The sequence below is a fragment of the Salvelinus fontinalis genome, chromosome 40, assembly GCF_029448725.1.
Source record: "Salvelinus fontinalis isolate EN_2023a chromosome 40, ASM2944872v1, whole genome shotgun sequence".
NCBI lineage: Eukaryota > Metazoa > Chordata > Actinopteri > Salmoniformes > Salmonidae > Salvelinus > Salvelinus fontinalis.
In genome coordinates, this window is record NC_074704.1 from 22,261,550 (window position 1) to 22,286,013 (window position 24,464).

Below are 24,464 nucleotides of genomic sequence, written 5' to 3' on the forward strand. Positions count from 1 at the left end.
TTGAGTCTGCAGTCCTTTAGCTCACATAGCAGACAATATGTGCTTTATGCTGTACTACAAACCCAAGGCAGGGTCAGACAGATGGGTATACAGACAAGATTGCCTTGGCTCCCAGCCCATGTGGGGGTGAAGGGGAACGAGGCAGTTGATGTACTGGCTAATCAAGAACTTAGTAGTGGGGATGTTGATGTTTTGGTTTCAAACGAGCAAGGCAGAGGCAAAAAGCCTGATATGGACAGTGGTGGTGCAGAGATGGCAGGAGCAGTGGAATAGAGATACTGAGGGCAGGCATTTATTCTAAGTACAGAGGAAAGTCGGGAAGGGGAGGATGGCAGGAAGAGACAGAAGAGAGGGGGCTATTTTTACAAGATTAGGGGTGGGACGCAGTCAGTTAAATAAGACTTTATGGGAAAGCATCCAACAGGAAAGTGTGATTATTGCCAGGAAATAGAGACAGGGGAGCTTGTATTGGCACAGTGTAGGCAGTATGAGGGGGGAAGAGGCTGAGATCCAGTATAAGGGAGAAGTGGATATAGGAAATTAGTTTAAAGAGTATACTAAGTAGAACGTCATTATATAGTCCACATTTTTTGTTGTCTTTTTTTAAGAGACTCTGGGCCACACTCCAGTACAGTAGGTGGCGGTAATGCACCATAATGTTGGATGCCAAATGCCGATAAACCCCACCGAAGAAGAATCCACAGACAGCTACTCAGAACTCGGACAAGTCAGGGGACGTACGTAGAATACGTTTGGCAGCTGTCAGTTTACTTTACAACCTGGTAAGTTTGATTCCGTTGGCTACTTTACTTAAAATATCATACGTGTTCAGGAACATTTTATAAAAATAAATAAAATCATGAAGGCCTAATACAGATAAAGCTGGCCACTTCACTCAAGCAAATAATGTAATAACGCAACATATTTGGTAATAATTTCTCTATCCAAAAGGGGAAACGTTAAGGTTAGAATCAAGATAAAGTAGATAATGACTTCGCGCAACGATAGTATTTTAAAAACTCAAATATTCCGTAGCTACACCACAGAAGCAAAGACTGCCAATAAGTTTCGTTTCGCCAGAGTGACGCACTGAAACTAGAATACCGTTCTACTAGCGACAGGATTTTCTTTCAAAATAAGAGACTCCCTGCAAGTGCATGGAAAGCTTTGTGACTATCCTTTTGTATAACAGTAGTTACGTACAACTGTTTTTCAAAGTATTGTATCCACCTTGGAAAAATAACCTATCTTTTATATTTCATTATTTATACCAGCATTTCATTACACAAATACTGTTATGTTAATTCAGTGTTGCTGGCCTTTTACTCCACCCATTCCATTGGTCACAATGCAAAAAATAAATGTATGTTTAATTTTTTAATGTAACCTTTATTTAACTAGGCAAGTCATTTACAATGACGGCCTACCCTATATACACTGAATTACATACTGGTTTATAGAGAAACTATTTGTGCCGATGTTCCCCAAGTTTTCACAATCATTGTAAAGCCCTAGTTATGTTTTTACAACCTGTGTGAAATGGCTAGATAGTTAGTCGTGCTTGCTAGTTGCGTTACAATCAGTGACATTTCATTCATTCATTTACGTCATTTAGCAGACGCTCTTATCCAGAGCGACTTACAGTAGAGTGCATACATTTTATTACATTTTACATACTGAGACAAGGATATCCCTACCGGCCAAACCCTCCCTAACCCGGACGACGCTATGCCAATTGTGCGTCGCCCCACGGACCTCCCGGTTGCGGCCGGCTGCGACAGAGCCTGGGCGCGAACCCAGCCCAGCCTGGGCGCGAACCCAGAGACTCTGGTAGCGCAGCTAGCACTGCGATGTAGTGCCCTAGACCACTGCGCCACCCGGGAGGCCCTGACGTCATGCCCTCAGACCTTGAAGTAGTTATTTCCCTTGCAAGTAGTTATTTCCCTTGCAAGTAGTTATTTCCCTTGCAAGTAGTTATTTCCCTTGCAAGTAGTTATTTCCCTTGCAAGTAGTTATTTCCCTTGCAAGTAGTTATTTCCCTTGCAAGTAGTTATTTATGGTCAACGTTCAACCCTTCTACTTTATTTGAGGTCAACCCTGCTACTTTATTTGTGGTCAGTCCTGCTACTTTATTTGTGGGCAACTCTGCTACTTTATTTGTGGGCAACTCTGCTACTTTATTTGTGGTCAACTCTGCTACTTTATTTGTGGTCAACTCTGCTACTTTATTTGTGGTCAACTCTGCTACTTTATTTGTGGTCAACTCTGCTACTTTATTTGTGGTCAACTCTGCTACTTTATTTGTGGTCAACTCTGCTACTTTATTTGTGGTCAACTCTGCTACTTTATTTGTGGTCAACTCTGCTACTTTATTTGTGGTCAACTCTGCTACTTTATTTGTGGTCAACTCTGCTACTTTATTTGTGGTCAACTCTGCTACTTTATTTGTGGTCAACCCTGCTACTTTATTTGTGGTCAACCGTGCTACTTTATTTGTGGTCAACCCTGCTACTTTATTTGTGGTCAACCCTTCTACTTTATTTGTGGTCAGTCCTGCTACTTTATTTGTCACCCCAAAAAAATATTTAAGGGATTGGGATAATTAAAAAATAAATAAAGTGTAACATGTGCATTTTGACATGTTAAAGTTCAGCTAAATAATTTTTTCCCCACAAAGTTGCATTTCTCCAAAAGGCCCCTAATTGGTGGAACTACCCCAATATTGTGAACATACCAATAGCTATACCAAGTAGTCTTATTTTTTTTTTACACAGATTTTTTTTTACCCTTGCATATAAGCACCATGTAAATGGCAATTGATTACAATTTAATATCTTTAGAATGAGTTATCAACATTGCAATGTTTTGAAATGTGGGCTTTTATTTTGAAGGTTTCCATACAACGGTGACGTCATTTCTGCTGTTGGCAGAATAGTAGTTTAAACAGAATACTCACAGACAACACAGCAGCAGACAGTTGTAGTTCCATCATGGCGGAGGATCTGTTTTCCCTCATGAGTCTCGAAGACGAACTGAGCTGTAGCATCTGCCTCTGTGCTTTCGACTGTCCGGTGACAATTCCATGTGGACACAACTTTTGCCAAGAGTGTCTCCTAGAAACCTGGAAAGACAACTACAGCTGTCCACAATGCCGGACCCACTTCACCACCAAACCAGAGCTGAAGAAGAACACCGTCCTCAGCACTGTTGTGGAAACGTTCAAAATGAAGTCGAATAAAAGCGACCTCCCCAGTGAGACGGGCGACTTAATCATGTGGGATGCGGTCAAGATGGAGCCCAAAGAGGCGGTTATCTTGTGCGACACCTGTATGGAAGCCAAAGCATTCAAGACCTGCCTCACCTGTATGGCGTCGTTCTGCCTTGAGCACGTGAGGCCTCATCATGAGAACCCAGTGTTTGGCGCGCATCAGCTGAACGAGCCTCTGGGCGACCTGCGCGACCGTATCTGCCCCGACCACCACAAGCTGATGGAGTTCTACTGTGTCCAACATGGCCACTGTATCTGTGGTTTCTGTCTGCAGCAGGTGCATAAAGGCTGTACCTTCTCCAACCCTGATGAACAACGGGCACTGCAAGAGGTAAGTTCACAATATATATTTTAATACACCCCATCCACGGTCAGGCATACAGTAGTGTTGTGCCAGCCCATTGCCCCCATGTAGTGCATTACAACTGTCTAGAGGTCTGGACTTTTTTTTATAAGGGAAAGGGGATAGACCAGAGCCTGTCGTTTCAATGGGAGCAAATTAATCATAGTGGGCAGAACAATCACGAGCTAGTGAGATCCTATTGGCTCGTTCTAGCATCTATTTGCATATTTCTATTATGGAACGCCTACTCTGAAGTGTGTGTAGAATAACTCAATTCGCCCTTCCACTCCCAAACCACATGGTTTTAAGAAAGTCTACAAAACACAGTTCACTCTGTTACAGATTCTAGTTTTGGAAATGGATAACTGAATGTTGGCCAAAATCCTTCTACCACTGGGCTTCCTCTCATCACAATATTTGGTAGTGAGTGGAAACTATCCAGATGCTTCACATTTATACATCTGGTGAAATACCTAGCATACTGTTCTGTTGGGATACCTAGTCAGTTGCACAACAATGTGTTCAACCGAAATGTCTTCCTCATTTAACCCAACCCCTCTGAATCGGAGCGGTGAATGGGGCTGCCTTAATCGACGTCCATGTCATCAGCACCCGGGGAGCAGTTGTTAGGGGTTAACTGCCTTGCTCAAGGGGAGAACGGCAGATTTTTCCACCTTTTCCCGGCACGGGGATTCAAACCACCTTTTGGTTACTGGCCCAACACTCTTAACCGCTAGGCTACAGGCGTAAGGTCACTGGTTTAAGCCTCACTACTGACCGTTTACCCTATTTTGCTACAGATGTGATGTCATTGATCAAATCACTAATCCTAAAAGAAAACAAAAGTGAACCCATCTTAAGAGTTAGAAATGTTTTATTTGGTGGAAGATGATATTCATTCATGTCTCATTCAGTCTGATTTGAGGGGCAAGTTGAGTCTGCTGGAAGGAAAGATGGACAAGAACCAGATGGTCATCTCTCAGATGAGTGACCAGCAGAGCAAGTTTAAGGTAAGCTATCACTTTTTAAACCAGAGACTCAAGAAAATGTCTTAACTACTGTATTCACTAGGAAGTAATCAACGTATAAAGCAGTTTGAAAGCTTTGAGCACCTGGAAAAAGTAAATAGCGAACAGTCACTGTAAGAGCGGTGTGAGATGCTGTGAGATCCATTTGAGAACTCCACGTATACTGTGTGTCCGTCTCCTCCAGGACTCTGCAGCCAGCAGGAAGAGAGCTCTGGAGGACGAGTACCGCCAAATCCGGGCGCTGCTGGACCGTGACGAGCGTGAGGCTCTGAACACTGTGGACCGCGAGCACGAGAGCGGTCAGACCAAACTCCAGAACCTCATAAAGAAGTTCAACCAGAACATTGCGAAGCTTAGCGCAGCAAAAGATGGCATCAACAGCCTGCTCAGTCAGACTCAGACCATGGCTTTCCTACAGGTGAGTCCAGTGTAGCGAAGGTGGCTTCGGTGAACTGCTCTCACTCAGTTGATGAGCAACCTTACCTGAAAGCAGAAGACTTGCGTCAGCTCCCGGCCTTAGCTCAGTGGGCTAACCTTAGCTCAGTGGGCTAACCTTAGCTCAGTGGGCTAACCTTAGCTCAGTGGTCTTGAAATTATAATATTAACTATAATATATCTTATTGTTGGTTTTTACCTTTGGGACAGGCCTCAGTTGACATGCCGGCAGCGGTGGCCTTTGACCCCTATACCCCGAAGGTCAACTTGGACTCTAAGGCCGTGGCAGCCTGGCATGCCTACTCTGCAGTCCTGAGGGAGCATCTCACACATGTACTGAGACAGCCTGTAGAGGTCAGACTGCAGATACTCCAACCAGGTGTGTGTGTATACAAGTGTATGAAACGTGCTTATCATTTGTATGATGCCTTGTGATATTTAATTAAATTCCAGAAGCTTGCATGGACATGTTCAACAATGGTGATTTTTATATTGGAGAGCAATAAGGGATCAAACAATGAGTCCAATCAAACAATAATTCACAATCCAACATCTCATCCCTCAAATTGGTTACCAATCTGGTGGTGAGGCGTTTGCTTTCCAGATTCCAAGCATTATACTTAGAATACCTAAGTGAAATAGTCACCACTAGCCGGCCTCCGCCCAGTACCCTGCCCTGAACTTTAGTCAGTGCTACTAGACGGCTACCACCCAGTACTCAACCCTGCACCTTAGAGTCTGCTGCCCTATTTACATAGTCATTGAACACTGGTCACTTTAATAATGTTTACTTACTGTTTTACCCACTTCATGTGTGTACATACTGTAGTCAAGGCCTATCGTATTTAACTACGGCTTTAAATACAATTTCTATTCATAATGTGCATACACACCATCATATACATAGTGTACAAACCATTAAGAACACCTGTTTTTTCCATGAGACTGACCAGGTAAATCCAGATGAAAGCTATGATCCCTTATTGATGCCACTTGTTAAATCCACTTCATTCAGTGTAGATGGGGGTATTAGACATGTAAAAAAAAAAAAATGATTTTGAAGCCTTGAGACAATTGAGGTGTGGATTGTGTATGTGTGCCATTCAGAGGGTGAATGGGCAAGACAAAATATTTATGTGCCTTTGGTAGTAGGTGCCAGGCGCACCGATTTTAGTGTCAAGAACTGCAACGCTGCTGGGTTTTTCACACGCAGCAGTTTCCCATGTGTATCGAGAATGGACCACCACCCAAAGGACATCCAGCCAACTTGAAACAACTGTGGGAAGCAATGGCGTCAACATGGGCCAGGATCCCTGTGGAACGCTTGACACCTTGTAGAGTGGGGACGGGCAGGATGTCAAAAATCTATCTCTAACCATAGATTTTAAAAATAAAATACTGTGAGACAAAGTGCCAGGCACGTCTTTCTTCGTGCTCGCTCTCCCGCCAATTCATACATATTCATTGTTGTCATGGTGTGAATTGTTTGTCACAGATTATGAAATCCCTGCTATTATCAAAAGTATCAACAGTAGTAGATGTAGACTACCGTTAATCATTGCAATTTCCCCATTAATCTAGAATGTTTGATGGTAATTTCCGTTTCTTCAATGTATTAATACGGCATAGCGTTCTCATTCTCGTAGTGTACAGGTTGTTTGGAGAGCTCAAACTGTCTAATGTTTATCATAGAAAGAATGTAACCAGCTACATTTCCTAATCTAATGTTTTGCTTGAAGTTAATCTAGCATTTTACCAGAGAGAAACAAAGAGGCTACACAGCAGAGCGCTGTCTGTTGATAGAATGCCAGTTTGATTTCTCATCCGAGTGGAGAAGCGCAACTGAAGCAAAAAAATGTGTCTGATACCGAGCAGAAACCACAACAAATGACATGCTTATCAAGCACAAAGAAACGTTCTCGGCGCTGGACAAGCAGCAGCAGACATCTCGCGTTACGTCTTTTGCCACTACAAAGCGCAGCTGTGACCACCAGAGCCGAGCATGTAAAAGCGTCTGCGTGCTTCCCAGGCGAAACAGTTCGGTAGAGTTTGTGCATGTTATTGTGACGTTTTGGACTTAGGCGAGATTTTTTTCAGCTGTTCGGGCACAGACAAAAATGTTCTGGAGGCAAGCCGAAGTTCGGAGCCGAAGTCACGCCCCTTCGTCAGTGATTGGTCAACAATAGGGATTCTTCAATAAAGTCTGTCATTCAAGGAGACACAACTCTTTCATGCACGTTTTTCCATTTAAAAAAAAAACTGCACAAAACATCTTAGTCAGATGAAAAATTGCGTGACTAAGATCGTCGGCAAAAACGCAAACATCATTAATTTTTACGGTATTTTAGATGAACTCTGACTATTTTGAGGAAGTGTATACTGGCTACAGCGTCTCAAAATGGACAAACAGTACTATTGCTGCTTTTTTTCTCTCGATTTTCAAACTTAGGTCTTACGGGAGAGTATGCGAGGACACACGTTCGGTTAGGCTAGCCAAGGTTGGCTAGACGCCAGCCGAACTACCTGACGCCTTAACATAGCTCATTATGGTTTCAGTGAATGGCAATCGAGCGATTAGAACTTATCTGTAATGGTTATGATAAGTTATTCATGGTTGCGTGCTGTTGGCTTAGACAAATGCACACATTTTTCCGTGTGTTTCATTTGTTATCGATTTTTTTAATTAGAGCACTCAAATTATGTGAGTACTAGAACAGTAAAATGTCATATGCCAATCCCTATTGTAGAGTCCATGCCCCGACGAATTGAGGCTGTTCTGACGGCAAAGGAAGGTGTTCTTAATGTTTTATACACGCAGTGTATACATTTATTTTCCGCACTCTGACATTGCTCGTTGTAATACTTCTTAATTCATTTTTTATTTTTGAGATTTGGGTGTGTTGTTATTACTGCACTGTTGGAGCTAGGAACATAAGCCTCTCGCTACACCTGCTAAATATGTGTACATTACCAATAAAATGTGATTTCTTCCCAACAGCTCAGAGGTTTGGTCCTCCTCTGATGCCAAACATCTTTGAAATGGGTGAGTGCCGTTATGCCCTTGTCTTTATAATAGCTACATAATAACTCTTGCTGGCATACAGTAGCGGTTGTAACTTTCCAGAAAGGTATGGCTTTTGTCCGGCTAAATTGTACAGCCACAATAGTTTGTGAAATAAGTAATAGACTCGTTGTGGTGGTCACTCATAGCCTAATCACGACCTTGAGCACTGTATTTACTTTGATACAGTGTGACACTATCTAAAGTTTCATCTGGTTTTTGTTTCAGGAGGCATGCCACCACAAGGTCATCCGAGAATGCCTAGATCCCACAGCCCAGGAGCCCCCCTCAGGGCAAACCAGAGGAAGAAGCCTCCACAAGATTCAAACCGAGAGAGAAGTAGGCTATTACAAGATGGGTTGTTGTGGCCTTTTTAGCGTCTAGGTACATTCTACCAAGACACTACATTGAACCATTCAACAAACATAGAATACGATGCACCGACTAGGTCTCTCCATTTCCTTATCAGACCAGGCAAAAACAGGACAAATACAGCTCGTTCTATTCAGTCAGAAACATCTGTGACGTGAATGGTTCAAAAACCAGATGGCAGATCATTGTTGTACTGTCAGTAATGACTTAGTGCCAATTATACCACTATATTTACACCTCTAAAGGGTCAACTATGACCCAGAGTTACTTTTTTATCCTATAAGTCTCTCAACCATTTCTCGCTTTCAGAGTCAGACAAGAAACGAGATCACAAGGAAGGGAAAGAACATAAGGCTGACAGTGAGAAGTGATTTTTCAGTGTTTTTCTGTGCGTTTACATCAATTACTGCCAAGCTCAGATAACAGGTGTGCTGTGCTTGACATGTTTTTTTTGTTTATGATCCGGTTTAACAGGGCTGTTCAGTCTGTTCCGCAAACCTTAGTTGGAGAGAGCGCTTAAAGGGATATTTCGACATTTTGTCATAAGCAAATTTTGGCTATACGCTCCCATAGACTTCTAGACATTGTGCTACTACTTGTTAGCAATCGCGTCAGAAACTACCTTCAACTTCCTTCAAACTGCATGCAGACACTAATATGGTATCAATGAGTTCATCGGACTCTGGGTAAGTAAAAAAAAAAAAAAAAAAAAGGGTCTTAATTGCCAAAAATTGCCAAAAAGTAACTATTCCTTTAACCTACATGTTTTAGGCAGCAGCTGACTCATACAATATTGCGTAAAAGTACTGCCTGCAATCATTTGATATGAAAATATATTCTAAATTAGTTGTTTGTCTTCCCTCAGAAAATCCCCAAAAGCCACCTAATGCTCCCAAAGAGTTCGCCACTCCTGTTCCACACACACCAAGGGACCACCCCAAAGAACAATCAGCAGAACCCATACCCAAGAACAAGGAGGACCCAGGTAGAACTATTGTTCATGCAAAAACAATCTATACACTGGGGAAATGTTGCTTAAAATGATATCCTCTGCTCAAGCAGCTGAATTCTATAAGTGAGCCTCCAATGACAAATTTGAATGCAATTCTGGATACTTGTCGCAACTGTGGGGGGGGGGGGGGGGGGATTCCAGAAAGATGGTTTTACATATTTAGGTTTCCCTGAAAATATCCCGCTTCTCTTTCACCAAATGAGGGAGTACGTGATTTCTTGGTTCCAGAATGTCTGCTTCTCGTTTAAGTAATTACGCTAAGCGAATTACAGATTGGTTGATCCGACAACTGGCGCGCAACATTCAAAAAGGGCCTCATGTCGATGACAGAAATAAACTACAGCTATGGAGTCAAAAAAGACAGAGCCCAATATTTCACAAGTTTAGAACAAGAAACTATTGTAACATACAACAAATATGTTCACATATTTACCAAAAATGTAATACAGCCGCCGCTGCAGAAGTCAGAGAGGGTGCCTGGCAGAAAATTGCAGACCGAGTAAATGCTTAAGTGAAGCGGCCCAATTCCAATATCTAATAGGCCTAGCCTACACACACGGGTGATTAGCAATGATGCTTTCACTTTATAGAGCACTGTTATTGCAACGCTGGTGATAGTCGTGTCACGGTTATGGACCAATAGGCTACTACAATTTACTTACGTCACAATTGCAATGGTAGGCCCATTCCATAGCCTATATAAGATGAATCATTTATTGAGTGCTTTTCATGACAACATGGGCAACAATGTGTTCTATGTTAAGTTGTAACGCCAATGATGTTTGCGAAATCTGCCGGATGAATTAGGCTATTTATCATTTTTCGTCATGTTGCTTAGGTTTATTCATTTGAGATTAGCAAAGCAGCGCAGCCTACTGTACCTACAATTCTGTTAAAGACCTCCTTGATTATATGGACCGCTTGATGGGCAGGGAATGCAACAAAGACATAAAAAAACGTCTCTACGCACAGTTGCCTTGCCAAATCGTTCAGCGTCGCCCTCAGTGTACAGTAAACTTCCAGAGGCCAAAAAATTGTTAAGTAATGTAGAGTTTGTAGGCCTATATCAGTTAAGGCGAAACCACGTTGGATTACATTGGCTACGTACAGGTTGAGTAAGTTGGCCAGATATTGATTGTGCGGAAAAGGTTCCAGAAAATAACCTTCTGAATGAGTTCAAGGATCTAGTCGAGGTCCAATAGTTTGTTCCCTTCATTGTTTGCCGTGCATTACAAAGGCTCTGATGTCAATTATGTTTTCCGCAAAGGGACAGGCCATAGTGACGGACAACAATCTGATTGGCGGAGAAGCCCCATCTTTATTCACCAGGACAGACTAAGATCAAGTTAACCTCTTAGGTAGCAGGTTTGCTTCCGAGCATTCGTTGCTATGGTTGATCAGGCTATAGGTCGACCTCTCTTTCTGGAACCGTAAATCCGGAGTTTGCTCAAATTCTACTTTGACAGATCTCGCCAACTCCCTAATCCGGCTTTCTGGAATACCCCTCTGGTTTATCAAAGTTACCTATGCACTCTACTAAACTAATGTCATGATATTTCTCTTACAGGACAACCAAGTGTTCCCCCAAGTATCACGTCTGCAGCAAAACGAAATGACCTTCTACAATGTAAGTTTGCAAAAGTGTTTACCGAAACCACGTAGCAAACCGACTCTGGCTCAGTCTAGGGAAGCTAGGATAGGCTATAAGTTTGCCAGAAGATACTGACCCTACCGCTACGCTCGTTTACACTGAGCTGCACTGGGGTCGGAACTCAGTCATGGTTACATTAAGATACTGTGGAGCCGGCGTGGGATGTGGGATAGAAAACGTACCTCGATGCAGGGATGGGATATGCCACTGTGCTCCAAATTTGACCTTTTCATCCACACTGCTCCATCGGAATCTTCTGGCAAGTCTGTAACCTCTGAGTGTGCGTTCAACATAAGTCAACAGGGTGTTGTAAATGTCTCTAGGGGAGACGGCTCATGTTGGTTGTTGTTGTTCATATGATGTCAAGTATAACAATATACAAAAAGGCATACCAAACAAAAAAGATTCAAACACTCAGCAGGAAATCCCCATTGGCTTGGGATGCTACTCTTGATCCGCTTCTAAGATTTTTACAGTAATTGCCAGTCAATCACTCGCACCTGTGAGCAATTACACAATCCTTAACCCTGCTGGTACTCCTAACACCTGGCCTGGCAGCTGCTGCCAGCTGTGGAGGGTTGTCTGTAGTGGAAATAGACTGTGGTCTAACCACTTATCTACATGTATTCCCAACACTAGCTTGAGAACAAGTACTGCATTCTGAAGGAACTTTTAGAAAAGTGTGTGCAATGGGTGTGTTTGCGTGCGAGAGAGAATCTTACCTCCTGTCTCTCCCTCACCAGATGGCACGGTTCTCACCCTTGACCCCAAAACGGCCCACAAGCGCATCTCCCTCACAGAGAACATGACCGTGGCCTCTGTGTCAGACGAGCCCACCCATTACCCCGATTGCCCCGCCCGCTTCTCTGTCTGCAGCCAGGTGCTCACTTCCAAGGGCTTCTCCCGCGGCCGCCACTACTGGGAGGTCAAGATGAGTAGCAACAACTTCACCGGCATCGGCCTGGCCTACAACAGCATCGACCGGAAGGGTCCGGCTAGCCGGCTGGGGCGTAACACCCAGTCCTGGTGCGTGGAGTGGTTCAACGTCAAGCTGTCGGCCTGGCACGCCAGCAGTGAGACTGTACTGCAGAACCCGAATCCGACCCGCGTCGGCGTGCTGCTGGATTGCGAAGAGGGAACGGCCACGTTCTATAACATACAGGAACGGGCATACCCTTTCCATACGTTTGTGTTCCAGTTCGCCGAGGCAGTGTACCCGGCGTTCTGGCTCTTTTCCAGCGGCTCGTCTGTTAGCCTGTGCAAGCTGCAGTCTTAAGAAGTTAACACGACACACACACACCACACACACATTCTTCTCCCTCGCAAATAATTAGAATATACAGCATCTGGGTCAATAAATTACTTAATCATACTGATATTGGGAACTTATATTGGAAATGTACCTTAAAGGTTATTATTTGGTTGTAGTCACTGACTATAGTAATAATGCAGTATAGGTCATATCATTTTGGACTTTGGTCTCTTGTAACTACAGCAACCTCTAAACAGGCAGCATTTGTTAATCAGCAACTAATGAAAACTAAGCACTTGCATACAGGTAAAGGAACATTACAAATGATTATACAATATTATTGTATTGTCAAAAGCACGATGACATCCTTACTACCTTTTGTTTTACCGCTGTTGTGATGTCAGCAGCATGCCGTAAAGGATTTTAAGTTGATTTATTCCTTAATGGTTACTCTGACATAGCGAGTTCCATTGGATGGATAGAAGGAATTATCTGACGTTGTGATTATTCATGTCTGATTCGCAAATGGTTACGTGTTATAGGCAAACACGACTACTAAGTGGTATTTGAACCAGGCGAATGAGTTCTTTTTCCTGTTCTGTAGTCCTGGCTAAATGTCTTGATCATCCAGTTTATTTACAGATACATTTAAGTGGTCTGTTTACAGCCTGTTTTTATCAGAGCTTATGATCTCTTGGCGTGGGTCTTGGCAGTACACAGTAATCACATGTAATGTACACAAAACAACATGAATAAACATGTATGTTATCTGCTGTATATGAACAGTACCACAACGTTCAGAAGGCCATGTACTGGCACACCTATGCAAGAGAGTGGGTGGCTTTTGCTGGTGTCAGGCATTCCGCATTACGGAATGTCAGATCCAATAACACCACCATTAATGAATCGAACAGAAAAACATCCACATTATTCTTGATACCCCCAAAGGAAAAGTGGGTATCGTTCACTTTTTTTCTTGATCAAACACATTTCGCTACAGTGTCTCACATAGAGCCTGTAAGTGAAGGGGGTTTCCGCATGGTGCAGTGTGAGGATGTGCTGAAAGCGCTTCCTGACACTGCTACTACAGGCTTGATAGAACTTAGCCTGGTTGCCAGATCTGCATTTGGTTTAGAATTACAGTGAACAGGGCAGGGGATTTGGTTGATCTGGCAACCAGGCTAGATAGACCCATCCTGGCCCATAAGAACAAGCAGAGGTCATTTAGACCCTGTGAACAGGAGTTTTTCCAACTCTGTGGGTTTTGTAAATAGGGATGATTTAGGGCTGGGGGTTTTCCTGTCTATGTGACCAGACAAAGGAAAAACTCTGGGCCCAAGTTATAGCCAATTTAGCTATAGCCCATAGTTAGGGCCTTCTCATGTCCTAGAAGGGTACATATCTGTAGCACAGGGATGGTCTGTTGGTGTTAGTTTGGACATCTGTGGGTGTCACCATTGTCTCTGATGTGGGTGCATGCTTCTCATAATTCATGTCTCTGATATTGTGGATTGGAACTTCCGTTTATGGATATACAGCCATCGCTATGATCGGAGAGCAAGTTGAGAATAGCATGTGATGGATTCGTTTTGCTTTGCAAAGCCCCGTGCCAAATGAATAGTTGGTGTCATTGCCTTCTCCCTCTATAGAAACACTAGTTTTCCTGATTTAAGTGATTTCTACTGTTAGTGGAATGAAGGCAAGCTGATATTTTAAGGAAAAGATTAATTCATTTGCTGGATTTAAGCCATTATTGCCACTGGCTGTTTAAGAGATCCCCAAAGGTTTGGACAAAGTCCGAACGACTCGCGTACACAACGCCAGATAAAGAGCAAAGGGCCATAGTCATGGTCCTTGTGTGTTAGCATGTTATCCTCTCTGTCCATTCCTTCCGTCTCATAAGCTCGGTTCTTAATGTGCTGATGGTGTACTTCGTGTTGGTTTGGTTTACTGACTTTCAGTTTGATTGGGTCTTGTGTTCAACTGAAAAAGATATTAGAAATTGTTGGTTGTGTTTCAAAGGGTAAGATTCTGTTTGCGTATAAGGGGTTTAATCTTGTTAAAAGACAACTTGATAATGTCCCCTCATGATGTATTCCTCCAAAAATGTATCACGTGCAAATACATATAGTTACTAATGAGTGTGGTGTTTATGGCTTATTTGTTCCACATATCTAGACACATATATACTGCATTTGGTGATTATATTACTTCAAACTGCTCAGGAGTAGACTAAGTGCATGGGAAGGAAAAGCCCTGATATTGCTTTTCCTATTATATACTTGCAAAACTGACAATGAAATAATGTACGTATTAGAAAACAATGACATTCATAATACATATGAAAATATTTATTATTGGTGTTTCCAAATTCTAATTTACATTGCTTATTACATTCAGTGAAATGATCCGTTTCAACATCTGTAGTAGCAAATTCAGTAAAGATGGTTTTCATCTTTGTCGCCTAAATGTTTCTCTGTTTTTAATTGCTTCAAAAGTGATTCATTGTTTGCTATACAATAAAAGTAATTGATCCATCTCTCCATCCATCTTTTCTTTTTAAATGGCCACAAAGCAGAGGGCAAGTTTCATACCATTAGATGGAGACAAAATGGAGTCATGCGTTCTGTTCTATTACGCCAGTAAAGTGCTGTTATAACTAACTAATTTCTTTGACACTTCCCACAGCAATCATGTGCATTTATGTACAGTGGTTTGACAGCAAAAACGAAATGTGTAGCTAAATATCCCCAAATATACTGTTCCTCATGGTACGCTGTAAGTTTTACTCAAATCTTTACAGGAAAATGTATCAGCAATAGACTATCACGGGTCTCCTTCCATTGTTAAGTGTAGACATAATGACATGTACATAAACTACCAAGACTAACCATTACCATTCAATATCTGAAGACAATCTAATTGAGAACATTCGGTGGCATACAATACAAGCTCTTCGACAAACCTCATTTTCCAAAACACGTGGAATGAAAGTAGGCCATTTCTCCAGCAATGCAATTACATTTCTAAAAAACCTCACAGCACCACAGTATGACCCATAAAACCTAGCAGTCACATCCCATGGGGGATTTTAGAAACACTTGAAATAAGGGCTGTGTTTCGTGTAGGCTTACCCTGGCGTGATGTTTTGATAACCAGGCAAATCTCTCTAGGAAAAGGTGACCTTCATAAATAGATTTGCCTGTATTTACCCCACCAAAAACGAAATGTTAATTAGCTGTTCATGTGGCTATCATAAAGAACTACAAATGCCGATCTGGACGAGAATTGAAGGAAAGGTAAGAATCTCTGGATTCATGTGTCTAATGTTTGTTAAATGTAGTAATGAGGAAATTTGCAGAATATTTTTAAATGGACAGTTCTGTGAAAATTTTAAATTGACACAATACCTGTTAGCAAAGGTGTCAGCTAGAGATGACGTGCAGGAGCTTACAGGGATTTGTAGTTTTGCATTTCTACTTTGATGCTAATTAGCATTTTCAAATCTAAGAGTAAATGGAGCTGAATATGTTGATAAGTCACCTTGTCCGAGAGATTCACATGATTATCAAAACGTCACGCCAGGGTTAGCCTACAGGAAACACAGCCCTTAAATGTTTTTTTTTAAGCAGGAAATATGAATGGTGGAAAAACAATTGGAACCATTTCCCTGTTTGACCGCTAGGTTTTATGGATATTATGACACCTCCAGTGTGGGACTCTATACCCATTAAACTCAACTCTGGACCTCGAAGCAAGTTACACTGCATTTTGTCATTGTTCCCCTCTAATCAGGGATTGATTTAGACCTGGGACACCAGGTGTGTGCAAATCATTATCAGGTTGAACAGAAAACCAGCAGGCTCCGGCCCTCATAGGGTAAGAGTTGACCTATACTGTTTGAAATAACATTTCTGTCCACAGTTAAGATGCTCAGATCTGTTTCTAGAACATTCAGGTTTGCTGTAAACATACAGTAGAAGCGCAGATACACAAAATGGGTGTCCTCAAGCAACGAGACGATTACCCAACGGCTTAACACACACAAAGGGAATGTAAGCACTTGCATATCACAAGCGTTGGCATTATATTGATAACTATGGACCTCCGAAGCTTTAGATTAACATCGACAATCCTCCCATTATACAGTTGATGCCACTGGTTGGCTCTGGCTAAATCTCTTAAGCACCGAGACTTCTAGGAGACGTTCCAGGTCATATTTTTTGCAGTCACGCTGCACAGATGATTAGGAGTGCTGATCTAGGTTCAGTTTTCCTTATAGCTCACACTGAATAAGCTTATATGGACAGGGGGGACCTTGTAACCTGGTGGAACCAATCGGATTGCTGTTAACCATTCTGTTCTACTGCACGTGATTTGAAATAAAATGGCGAACAAAGTGATCAGACTGGTTCCACGAGCTTAGGAACCAGGTGCGCAGCATTTCAGCATAACAGTCGACCTGGAACACCAGCTATAACTTCATATTATGGCTGTAACAAACCTGATATTACCTCAACTTTGACCCTTGACCTCACTAAAATGACAAAAAAGGTGACAGAGATTCAGAAAAGCCTCAATCACAGATCATTAAAACATTCAGTGGTAATAAACATTGACAGTCGACACACCATAGAAATAGAATGGCTAGATGCTCATCTATTTCTATGGGACAGACATAGGGAGTCACCTTGCGGTTTGTCTAGTGCTAAGCAGCATCAAGACATTAAAAAGTGTTTGAAATAAACAATCTTTCCATCGTGGACAACAAACAAAATAGATACAATATAACTATACCTATGAATACTTTGAGCAGTTGCAACTCGGTTGAAGGATGGTACAATTCCAATTATATCCTATGGAGTAATTCCTACAGTGCAACAAGACGTGCCCAACACAAAGAGGTCTAATTAAGAAAAGGACAAAATATTGCAAAAAAAAGTAGGAGTACGTTAACAGACATTGGTAGACATTTTGTCAAAATGATAAAACCTGTGAATAAATCCTTCATAAGCAGCGGCTAGTTCACTAGGAATGGTTAACTAGGAGTCCTAATAAACTCATTTTAAGAAATATAGTCAAGTAACATTTTCTTAAGACTTAGTAACCACTAACTAGTGTCTGCGCAATACAGCACATGGAATAGGGGATTTGGCCAACATGGCATTAACAGTGCATCATCATGAAATAGAGTTAACGAAACAAACATCCAGTGATTGACTTACAAATATAAATATATATTCTATCATAGGAGTACGAGTGTCGAGGTCAATGCTTGCTCCTGAGTCAGGGACACACGGGGTCCATGTTGGGAAACACTGCCAAACTGTTAGAACTATTATAACTATGGAACAAGGGATCAGTGCAAATATACCATCCTCCACTGAAACATCTCCCTCCTTTACCCAGAGGCGGGAATATGCCTGAGCTCTCACTTATATCATCTGGGGAGTGTGCAAGCGTGGCATTATGACATCAGCATTTACTACAACGGACAAAGGAGGGGTATGGATGAAACATTGAAGAGGTGGAACTTGGGGGCTCAGGCACGAGCAGAGGCGGGACCTGCTGGCTTGGGAGAGTCATGGGGGGCGGAGCTCTCAGCCTCGGAGGTGCTGGATTCGTCGTCGTCGTCCGTCTGCTCGGCACTGTGGTAGAGCATGAAGGCCTGGGTCTTGTGGGTGATGGTGATGGTGCACGGGCCCTGGGCCCACGGCTCCCCGTCCACCTGCATGGGCATCCGGGACGTCTTCAGCACCAGCTACAGAGAGATAGGAAGGGAGAGGTGGTAAGAGAGATGGGCGGAGAAAAGGAAAGAAGAGGTGAGAGGTGGAGGGAAGGTTCATTTTTTATTTTATTTTTTTACTTTGGAAGAGCTGAACAGTGATGAGCACAGTAAAAGCATATTTTCAGTACATTGACATTCACTGTACATGAACCAACCACGTTCAAAGACAAAACTAGCAAATGACTCCATTACTTACAAAAGATGGCCATTCAAACTGGTACTGTATCTATCCAGCTCCGGTCAAAATGACAGAACCAGGATGGACACACAGAATACACAAATGTGTCCAGTACACCACTGCTGTCTTCTCACACTGTGGAGATAAAACAGCAAGTGGTGGTGGAATGGTGCCGTAACCTCACCCTGACAGTGTGGGCCTGACCCAGCCGCACCGGGTTGGCCATCTTGACTTGGATCTGAGCACAGTGGAAGGAGCCATACACACCCACCACCTCCAGCAGGCCGTCATCCAGCCTGGGAGAGAGGACAGGAGAAAAACACTTAGAAAGCAACCTAGAAACGCTTTAGAGAGCATTCATAAGGCTTCATAAGGCCTAGATATATGCTTCACAAATCCCCCTTTAGAGCGCATGACATTAGCTTATCAATGACTTCTGAAGCATCTCTAAAAAGGCCTAATGTAGAGTTCATGAAGGCTTCACAAAAAAGGACAAAGTGATCTTTAGTTATGCTTTCAGTGATAATACACAGGCAACTTTTCAATGGACTTAGTCTGATGGTAGGGCTTATGAAGCCTTTATTGTCTCCATTTCTGTATTGTCTAAAGTCCTGTGTGAGCCAGTGGTGCTCACCGCGTAGGGGGGTAGGGCTCGTCCCCCATGCCCTCCCACAGACGACAGCCTCCGCCCCAGTAGCCGATGTTACACACGATGATGCCCTCCAGACTGGGCAAGGCCACCCTCTCTCCATCCAGCTCCAACTGTGGGAGCACACACACGGGCACGCACGCACAAACACACACGGGCAACCACACACAAAAGGGCACGCACAAATACACACGGCACGCACACACAAACACACACGGGCACGCACGCACAAACACACACGGGCACGCACGCACAAACACACGGGAAACCACACACAAAAGGGCACGCACAAATACACACGGCACGCACACACAAACACACACGGGCACGCACGCACAAACAAGCACACAATATTATTAAATGATATGAGTATCAGCTAGTTCAAGGAGGCATCCAAGGATTATACAACGCACAAAGAATGCTCGAGTTCATTTTAAGTTTGTGACATTTACCAAGGCAACGGAACATTAAATTCAATTCTTCCAGAGGCATAGAGGTGAAAGAGTGCACAACAGACATGAGAGTCGTTCCCTGAGGCCACAATGTGTGTGCCTGTGTGTGTGTGTCTCCTTGCATGCCTTACCTCAATCCTCTTATCCAGGTCTTTGCATTCTTGAACTAAGCAATCTTTGGTGCCATACATAAAATATACAGCCTAGAAGGAAAGGCAACAGTTTGACCAGTATAAAGGGGAAAGCAATAGAACACGCGTTATCAAAAGCAGGTCACGTTTGAATGAATTCAAATATTTTTTTTTTACATTTTCACCCAAATAACCACTCCTAGACTATTCTGAATCAGCTATTTACAGAACAACCAACCACATAACTAATATTCAGTAAGTAAAAGCATTTCCAAATGTATTTGACTAAGAGAGAAAAGTAGCGTTAAAGCATTTTTTTTTCCAAATCGAGGTGTCGACCATGACACTCAAGCAACCATCCTGTATACGTCCTCTCATACTGTACGTAAATTCAACCACCTGAAGTAGCGTGCACATGTTTGTGAATATTTACAGATGCGTCTTTGGCCGACGGACCTTGTTGATGATGCGGCTGGAGAAGAAGGAGGGGGTCTTCTCGCGGTGGGTGTGGAAGTTGAGCGCCATCAGGGCATCCGGGCCCACTGAGAAATAGTTATTCATGGACAGGACCTGATGAGAATAGGACACACGAGTTAGGAGGTCCTTTACTGATCAAATCAAGGGTATAAACAGTGAATAACCAATCACGTAGGCTATTCCAGTAAGCAAGATGATTAAGTTAACCAGCTAACGTTGATAAACAACCAATTATACCTTGTCAATTTTAAGTCCTTTTTCTTCAAAATAAGTTATTTCAAGCAATTTCGGACAGTTAGCTGGCTTGCTAATTGATACAGCTTTCTGGAACAGCCCCATGATTGCAATGGATCACTTGGTTGGACCGTGGTTCTGGCAGTAGAAACACCAGAGTTATAGGTGTGATTCCTGTATGGGCCACACACTGAATATAGTATGTGTTGCTGAATTATATCAAAATGCAGGGCAAATGGACAAGATCAAAAGAGACTAGCTAGAGAGGGTGAAATGCAACTCACCTTTGGCTTACGAAAGTAGAGCCCCTTTGAGGCTACCTGAACTTTCCACCTGTTAGGACAATGAAGATCATACTGGTTAATTTACAACCATGTTACAACACAAATAGAACTAGGGATATTGAGCGTCGCAGCATTAGCACAGAAGGCTACGTTACATGCGCTTGTAGCATTAGCACAGAAGGCTACGTTACATGCGCTTTGTAGCATTAGCACAGAAGGCTACAGGACTTTGATTTTGTAGTATTATAAGCTGTTACCTGAGCTTCATTGCATTAGCACAGGAGGCTACATGACTTGAGCTTTGTAGCATTAGCACAGCAGGCTACATTACTTGGGTTACGTAGCATTAGCACAGCAGGCTACATTACTTGGGTTACGTAGCATTAGCACAGGAGGCTACATTACTTGGGTTACGTAGCATTAGCACAGGAGGCTACACAACTTCCTCTGGCTCTCCACTGACCTGTCCATCTTGACCACCTCTGCTTCGAGGACGTTCCGGAGCACCTGCTCCACAGGGATCTCCCCGGCGTAGCCCGAGCCCCAGCCCAGGGAGTTGGACAGGTCGTTCCCCGTACCTAGGGGCAGGATCATCACCCTGGGGATGAACTGATCTTGGCCCTGGAGACCAATACACACACGCACGTGAAACAGACGTCAGTGTGCTGCTAACATAAGATCTTCCTCCACTGTCCCTATACCGGGCTCAAACCAGTGATCCTCTGCTCACAAACACACGTGACCGCCCTCCTTGACAACGTGCCAACCGTTTGAGCTATCGGAAAATATCTATAGCGATTAGATGCGAATGTGATTCCGATGGAACATGCACGCCATCTACAGACGTCTTATTCAATAATAATAACCAACAACAACAGTAGTTACAGCAACGTTAGTTGCAACTTCAGTTACAACAGTCTCTTGGCATAGAGCTGCACGACTCATTTGCACCTGCCCATTGTCATGTTGCACATGTAAAAACACACAGTCCTTTACCTTGAGCTTCATGGTGTCGATGGCATCCAGCACCCAGCCCACGGTTCCGTCCCCGCCACACACCAGCACCCTCACACTGCCCGGAGGCAGCAGGGTGCACAGCTGCAGGGCCTTAGAGGGAGGCAGCTCCGACAGGTCAAACACCTGAGAGAGGAGGAGAGGAGAAGAGAGGAAAGGAGAGGAGAAGAGGAGAGAGGAAAAGAGAGGAGAAGAGAAGAGGAAAGGAGAAGAAAGAGAAAAGGAGAGGTAAGGAGATAAGGAGAGGATAGCAGACAGATAAGGGAAACAGTGGATTGGAGGGGAGGGAGAAGTTTATGCATCCCATCACCGTGCCACCTCCACAATCACTTTAACTCGAAAGAGTGCCTATTGTGCGCCAGTTCAATTTGACCTAGACATCTTATTAATTCCATAATATGCTACACAGAGGACTGACTGACCTGGACAGGGTTGAGGATGGTGCGGAACTCTCCAAGCAGAGCCTCCCCCATGTTGTTCCCACTGCGAGTGTTAGCCAGGACCAGCACTGGAGTCCAGCTGCTCCCGCAGGCAGATGCCAGCTAGACACACACACACACAGTTAAAATTAAAGTAAACGAAACCTGTTTCAAGCCACACCCCAGTCTTCTAACCTGACTCAAGAGGGACTGGTAGTTGCTAGTAATGCAACCAAACAGTCGGTTCCGATCCACCATTCGGGACACCCTAACCCCAGACACTGACCCCTCCCTGGGTGTGATCTATGACCTTGCTGTACTCATCGGGGTGCCTGCGGCGGAGCTTGTTGACGTGGTGGAGGTAGTGAGGGGGGATGATGAGGCTGCGGAACTCGCCCAGCTCACAGCGCTCCTCGTCCGACAGGCTGGGCTTGCAGTCGTCGTGCACTGTGGTCTGACACCACACACACCTGCCAAGGGACAAACACACACCCAACAGGGACAATTTATTCGGAGCTCACTGTAATGTCAAGGCAAAAGATGGACAGCGAGCTGGTTAAGAATTGTACACGAAAAAAAAGGGACACGATATTAATTCCAGTCAATTTGCAAATAAAGCAACTTCAGCTTCCCCCATGATTGAAAAATGACAAATAGCACCCTCTCCATCTTTCGTGCCAGAACCATACACATAAAAGCTAACGCCTTTGCATCCCGCTGGGCTTCACTCTGATTAATGTGGCAGACAAAAACTCACACACAAATGACAGCCTAGAAGCAAAATAATATTACCTAAAGTCACACAGCTTCGGTTGGTTCCCACATTGCTCCTTGCAGACCGCACAGACACTGCAGAGAGGGACGTTTCCCCGGACCCAGCGGTGCTCTAGTGTCCCATCCGTTTGGGACGGAGCCATAATCTCTTTGCAAACAAGGCTCCGGTCGGCGCGACGCAGGCATGTCTCGTCGGCGCACACTCCGCAGCAGTCGCAGAACGCCCCTTGTAGAATGTGTTGTTGGCATACACAGCAATAGGTGGGCTTGTTGAACAGGTCCGTGCAGTGCCAACCGTGCTTGCTCTTGCGGAAGAAGTCTTTCATGTGTATTTTCCGTTTGGAGCGTTGGACACTGCACCACAAAGTAATTATCACGGGCACTACGACAGCGAGAGTGGTCCAAAACAGGAGTGTCCACTCTTCCCGTGACGATTGGTCGCGGTTTCCCTCGTCCCCCTCCATAGACATTCGAGGATGAGTGGTTGGTATTAACGCGAATAAACTAATCAAATCATAGAATATCACGAGAATTCACCAATATAAACATTGTGCGCAAGTCGCGCGCATCATGATGTCCATGCAATAGCGACGATAAAATGACAACCTTCTCGTGTTGCGAAATAACGCACAAAACAAGGCTCGAGCGAGATTGTAAACATTGGCTACCGTTAATTTTTGGCAAAATACGTAGCAAGACGACGACCACGAACATTTGGAATATTAGCATTCAGAAGCTATGCTAGCTATAGTTACTGGGCACCTGATGTGCTCGTTACCTACCTAGCAATGACTACATTAGAAACTGATCATCCATCGTCTGTAAAAAAATAAAATAATAATAATTAAAATAAAAACACGAAACGCATGCCCAGGAATTTATAATATTAAAGGTTGCATTGACATGACAGCTTCATTACTATATCAATAACACGACTAAACAATAGATTCGTCGATAAAACATATGTCCCATTGCAAACAGTGGCCTTCCCACCTAATGGCCGTGTTCAACCGCGTCAAAACCGTGTTGTATCATGGGTACATTTTGACTGACTGATCTGCAAATTACATTGAGCAGTTATTTCCATAGAGATAGATATAGGACTCATCTTTGTATCTGTCCCATTATAGCGTCTGTGACAACATGGGCAGCGCCATTGAGGCTATCTCCATTTTGAAGTAGTCCATGTTCTTCTTCCCGATTGGCTGATCCCTCCCGATGACCCGGTTGGACATGACTCCAAAAGGGTCACCAGGAGGGATGAGCCAATGAAGTCCCACCCAGATGACTACATTAAAATGGTGGAAGACCTCAATGGCGCTGCCCATGCTAATAGCCTTTTGGCAACTAGAGGCCCTTATCATTCTCTATGGTTATTTATGCTGCAATGTGATTTGTAGATCAGTCAGTTTCGACTCGCCTGCAATGGCGAACGCGCCCATTATCAATAGTGTCGTTCGTTTTAATTGGCCAATATGCTAACGGTCCATGACGTACATTTTTACGTAGTACTCAGCTGACTCTGGCAACTGAATAACAGATCAAAAACAGTTTGATTTAGAGCTTTTCGTTCAATACATTTAAATCGTATTACTAACATTTGCCTCAAAGGCATAAGACACATTTACATAACATAATTATA

At 43.5% G+C, this 24,464-nt stretch overlaps 2 protein-coding genes across 2 annotated transcripts; one reads left to right on the top strand and one right to left on the bottom strand.

Moving 5' to 3' along the window:
* The first annotated feature begins 675 nt into the window (after nucleotides 1-675).
* LOC129839582 (E3 ubiquitin/ISG15 ligase TRIM25-like) lies at nucleotides 676-14,965 on the top strand. Its single transcript, XM_055907112.1, has 10 exons — nucleotides 676-782; nucleotides 2,892-3,599; nucleotides 4,526-4,621; nucleotides 4,824-5,057; nucleotides 5,285-5,453; nucleotides 8,073-8,117; nucleotides 8,364-8,474; nucleotides 9,373-9,492; nucleotides 11,087-11,146; nucleotides 11,914-14,965. The coding sequence occupies exons 2-10, from the start codon at nucleotides 2,991-2,993 to the stop codon at nucleotides 12,444-12,446; spliced, it is 1,977 nt and encodes a 658-aa protein (XP_055763087.1). The 5' UTR covers nucleotides 676-782; nucleotides 2,892-2,990; the 3' UTR covers nucleotides 12,447-14,965.
* On the bottom strand, nucleotides 14,747-24,001 carry LOC129839583 (diacylglycerol kinase epsilon-like). Its single transcript, XM_055907114.1, has 11 exons — nucleotides 22,841-24,001; nucleotides 22,359-22,518; nucleotides 22,052-22,171; nucleotides 21,612-21,755; nucleotides 21,079-21,236; nucleotides 20,616-20,664; nucleotides 20,077-20,190; nucleotides 19,621-19,692; nucleotides 19,023-19,150; nucleotides 18,573-18,684; nucleotides 14,747-18,183 (listed from the first exon to the last, which is right to left on the bottom strand). The coding sequence occupies exons 1-11, from the start codon at nucleotides 23,290-23,292 to the stop codon at nucleotides 17,965-17,967; spliced, it is 1,728 nt and encodes a 575-aa protein (XP_055763089.1). The 5' UTR covers nucleotides 23,293-24,001; the 3' UTR covers nucleotides 14,747-17,964.
* Between the last annotated feature and the right edge of the window lie 463 nt (nucleotides 24,002-24,464).

What these genes read in the sequence shown, in the direction of transcription:
- LOC129839582 (XM_055907112.1), top strand. Translation starts at nt 2,991, where the DNA reads ATGGCGGAGGATCTGTTTTCCCTCATGAGTCTCGAAGACGAACTGAGC. An exon ending in GCCAAACATCTTTGAAATGG is followed by an intron (nt 8,118 to 8,363) that starts GTGAGTGCCGTT and finishes TTTTTGTTTCAG; the next exon opens with GAGGCATGCCACCACAAGGT. An exon ending in ACGAAATGACCTTCTACAAT is followed by an intron (nt 11,147 to 11,913) that starts GTAAGTTTGCAA and finishes CTCCCTCACCAG; the next exon opens with ATGGCACGGTTCTCACCCTT.
- LOC129839583 (XM_055907114.1), bottom strand. Translation starts at nt 23,292, where the DNA reads ATGTCTATGGAGGGGGACGAGGGAAACCGCGACCAATCGTCACGGGAA. An exon ending in GAGCCCTACCCCCCTACGCG is followed by an intron (nt 18,685 to 19,022) that starts GTGAGCACCACT and finishes CCTCTCTCCCAG; the next exon opens with GCTGGATGACGGCCTGCTGG. An exon ending in GTCAGGCCCACACTGTCAGG is followed by an intron (nt 18,184 to 18,572) that starts GTGAGGTTACGG and finishes ATCTCTCTGTAG; the next exon opens with CTGGTGCTGAAGACGTCCCG.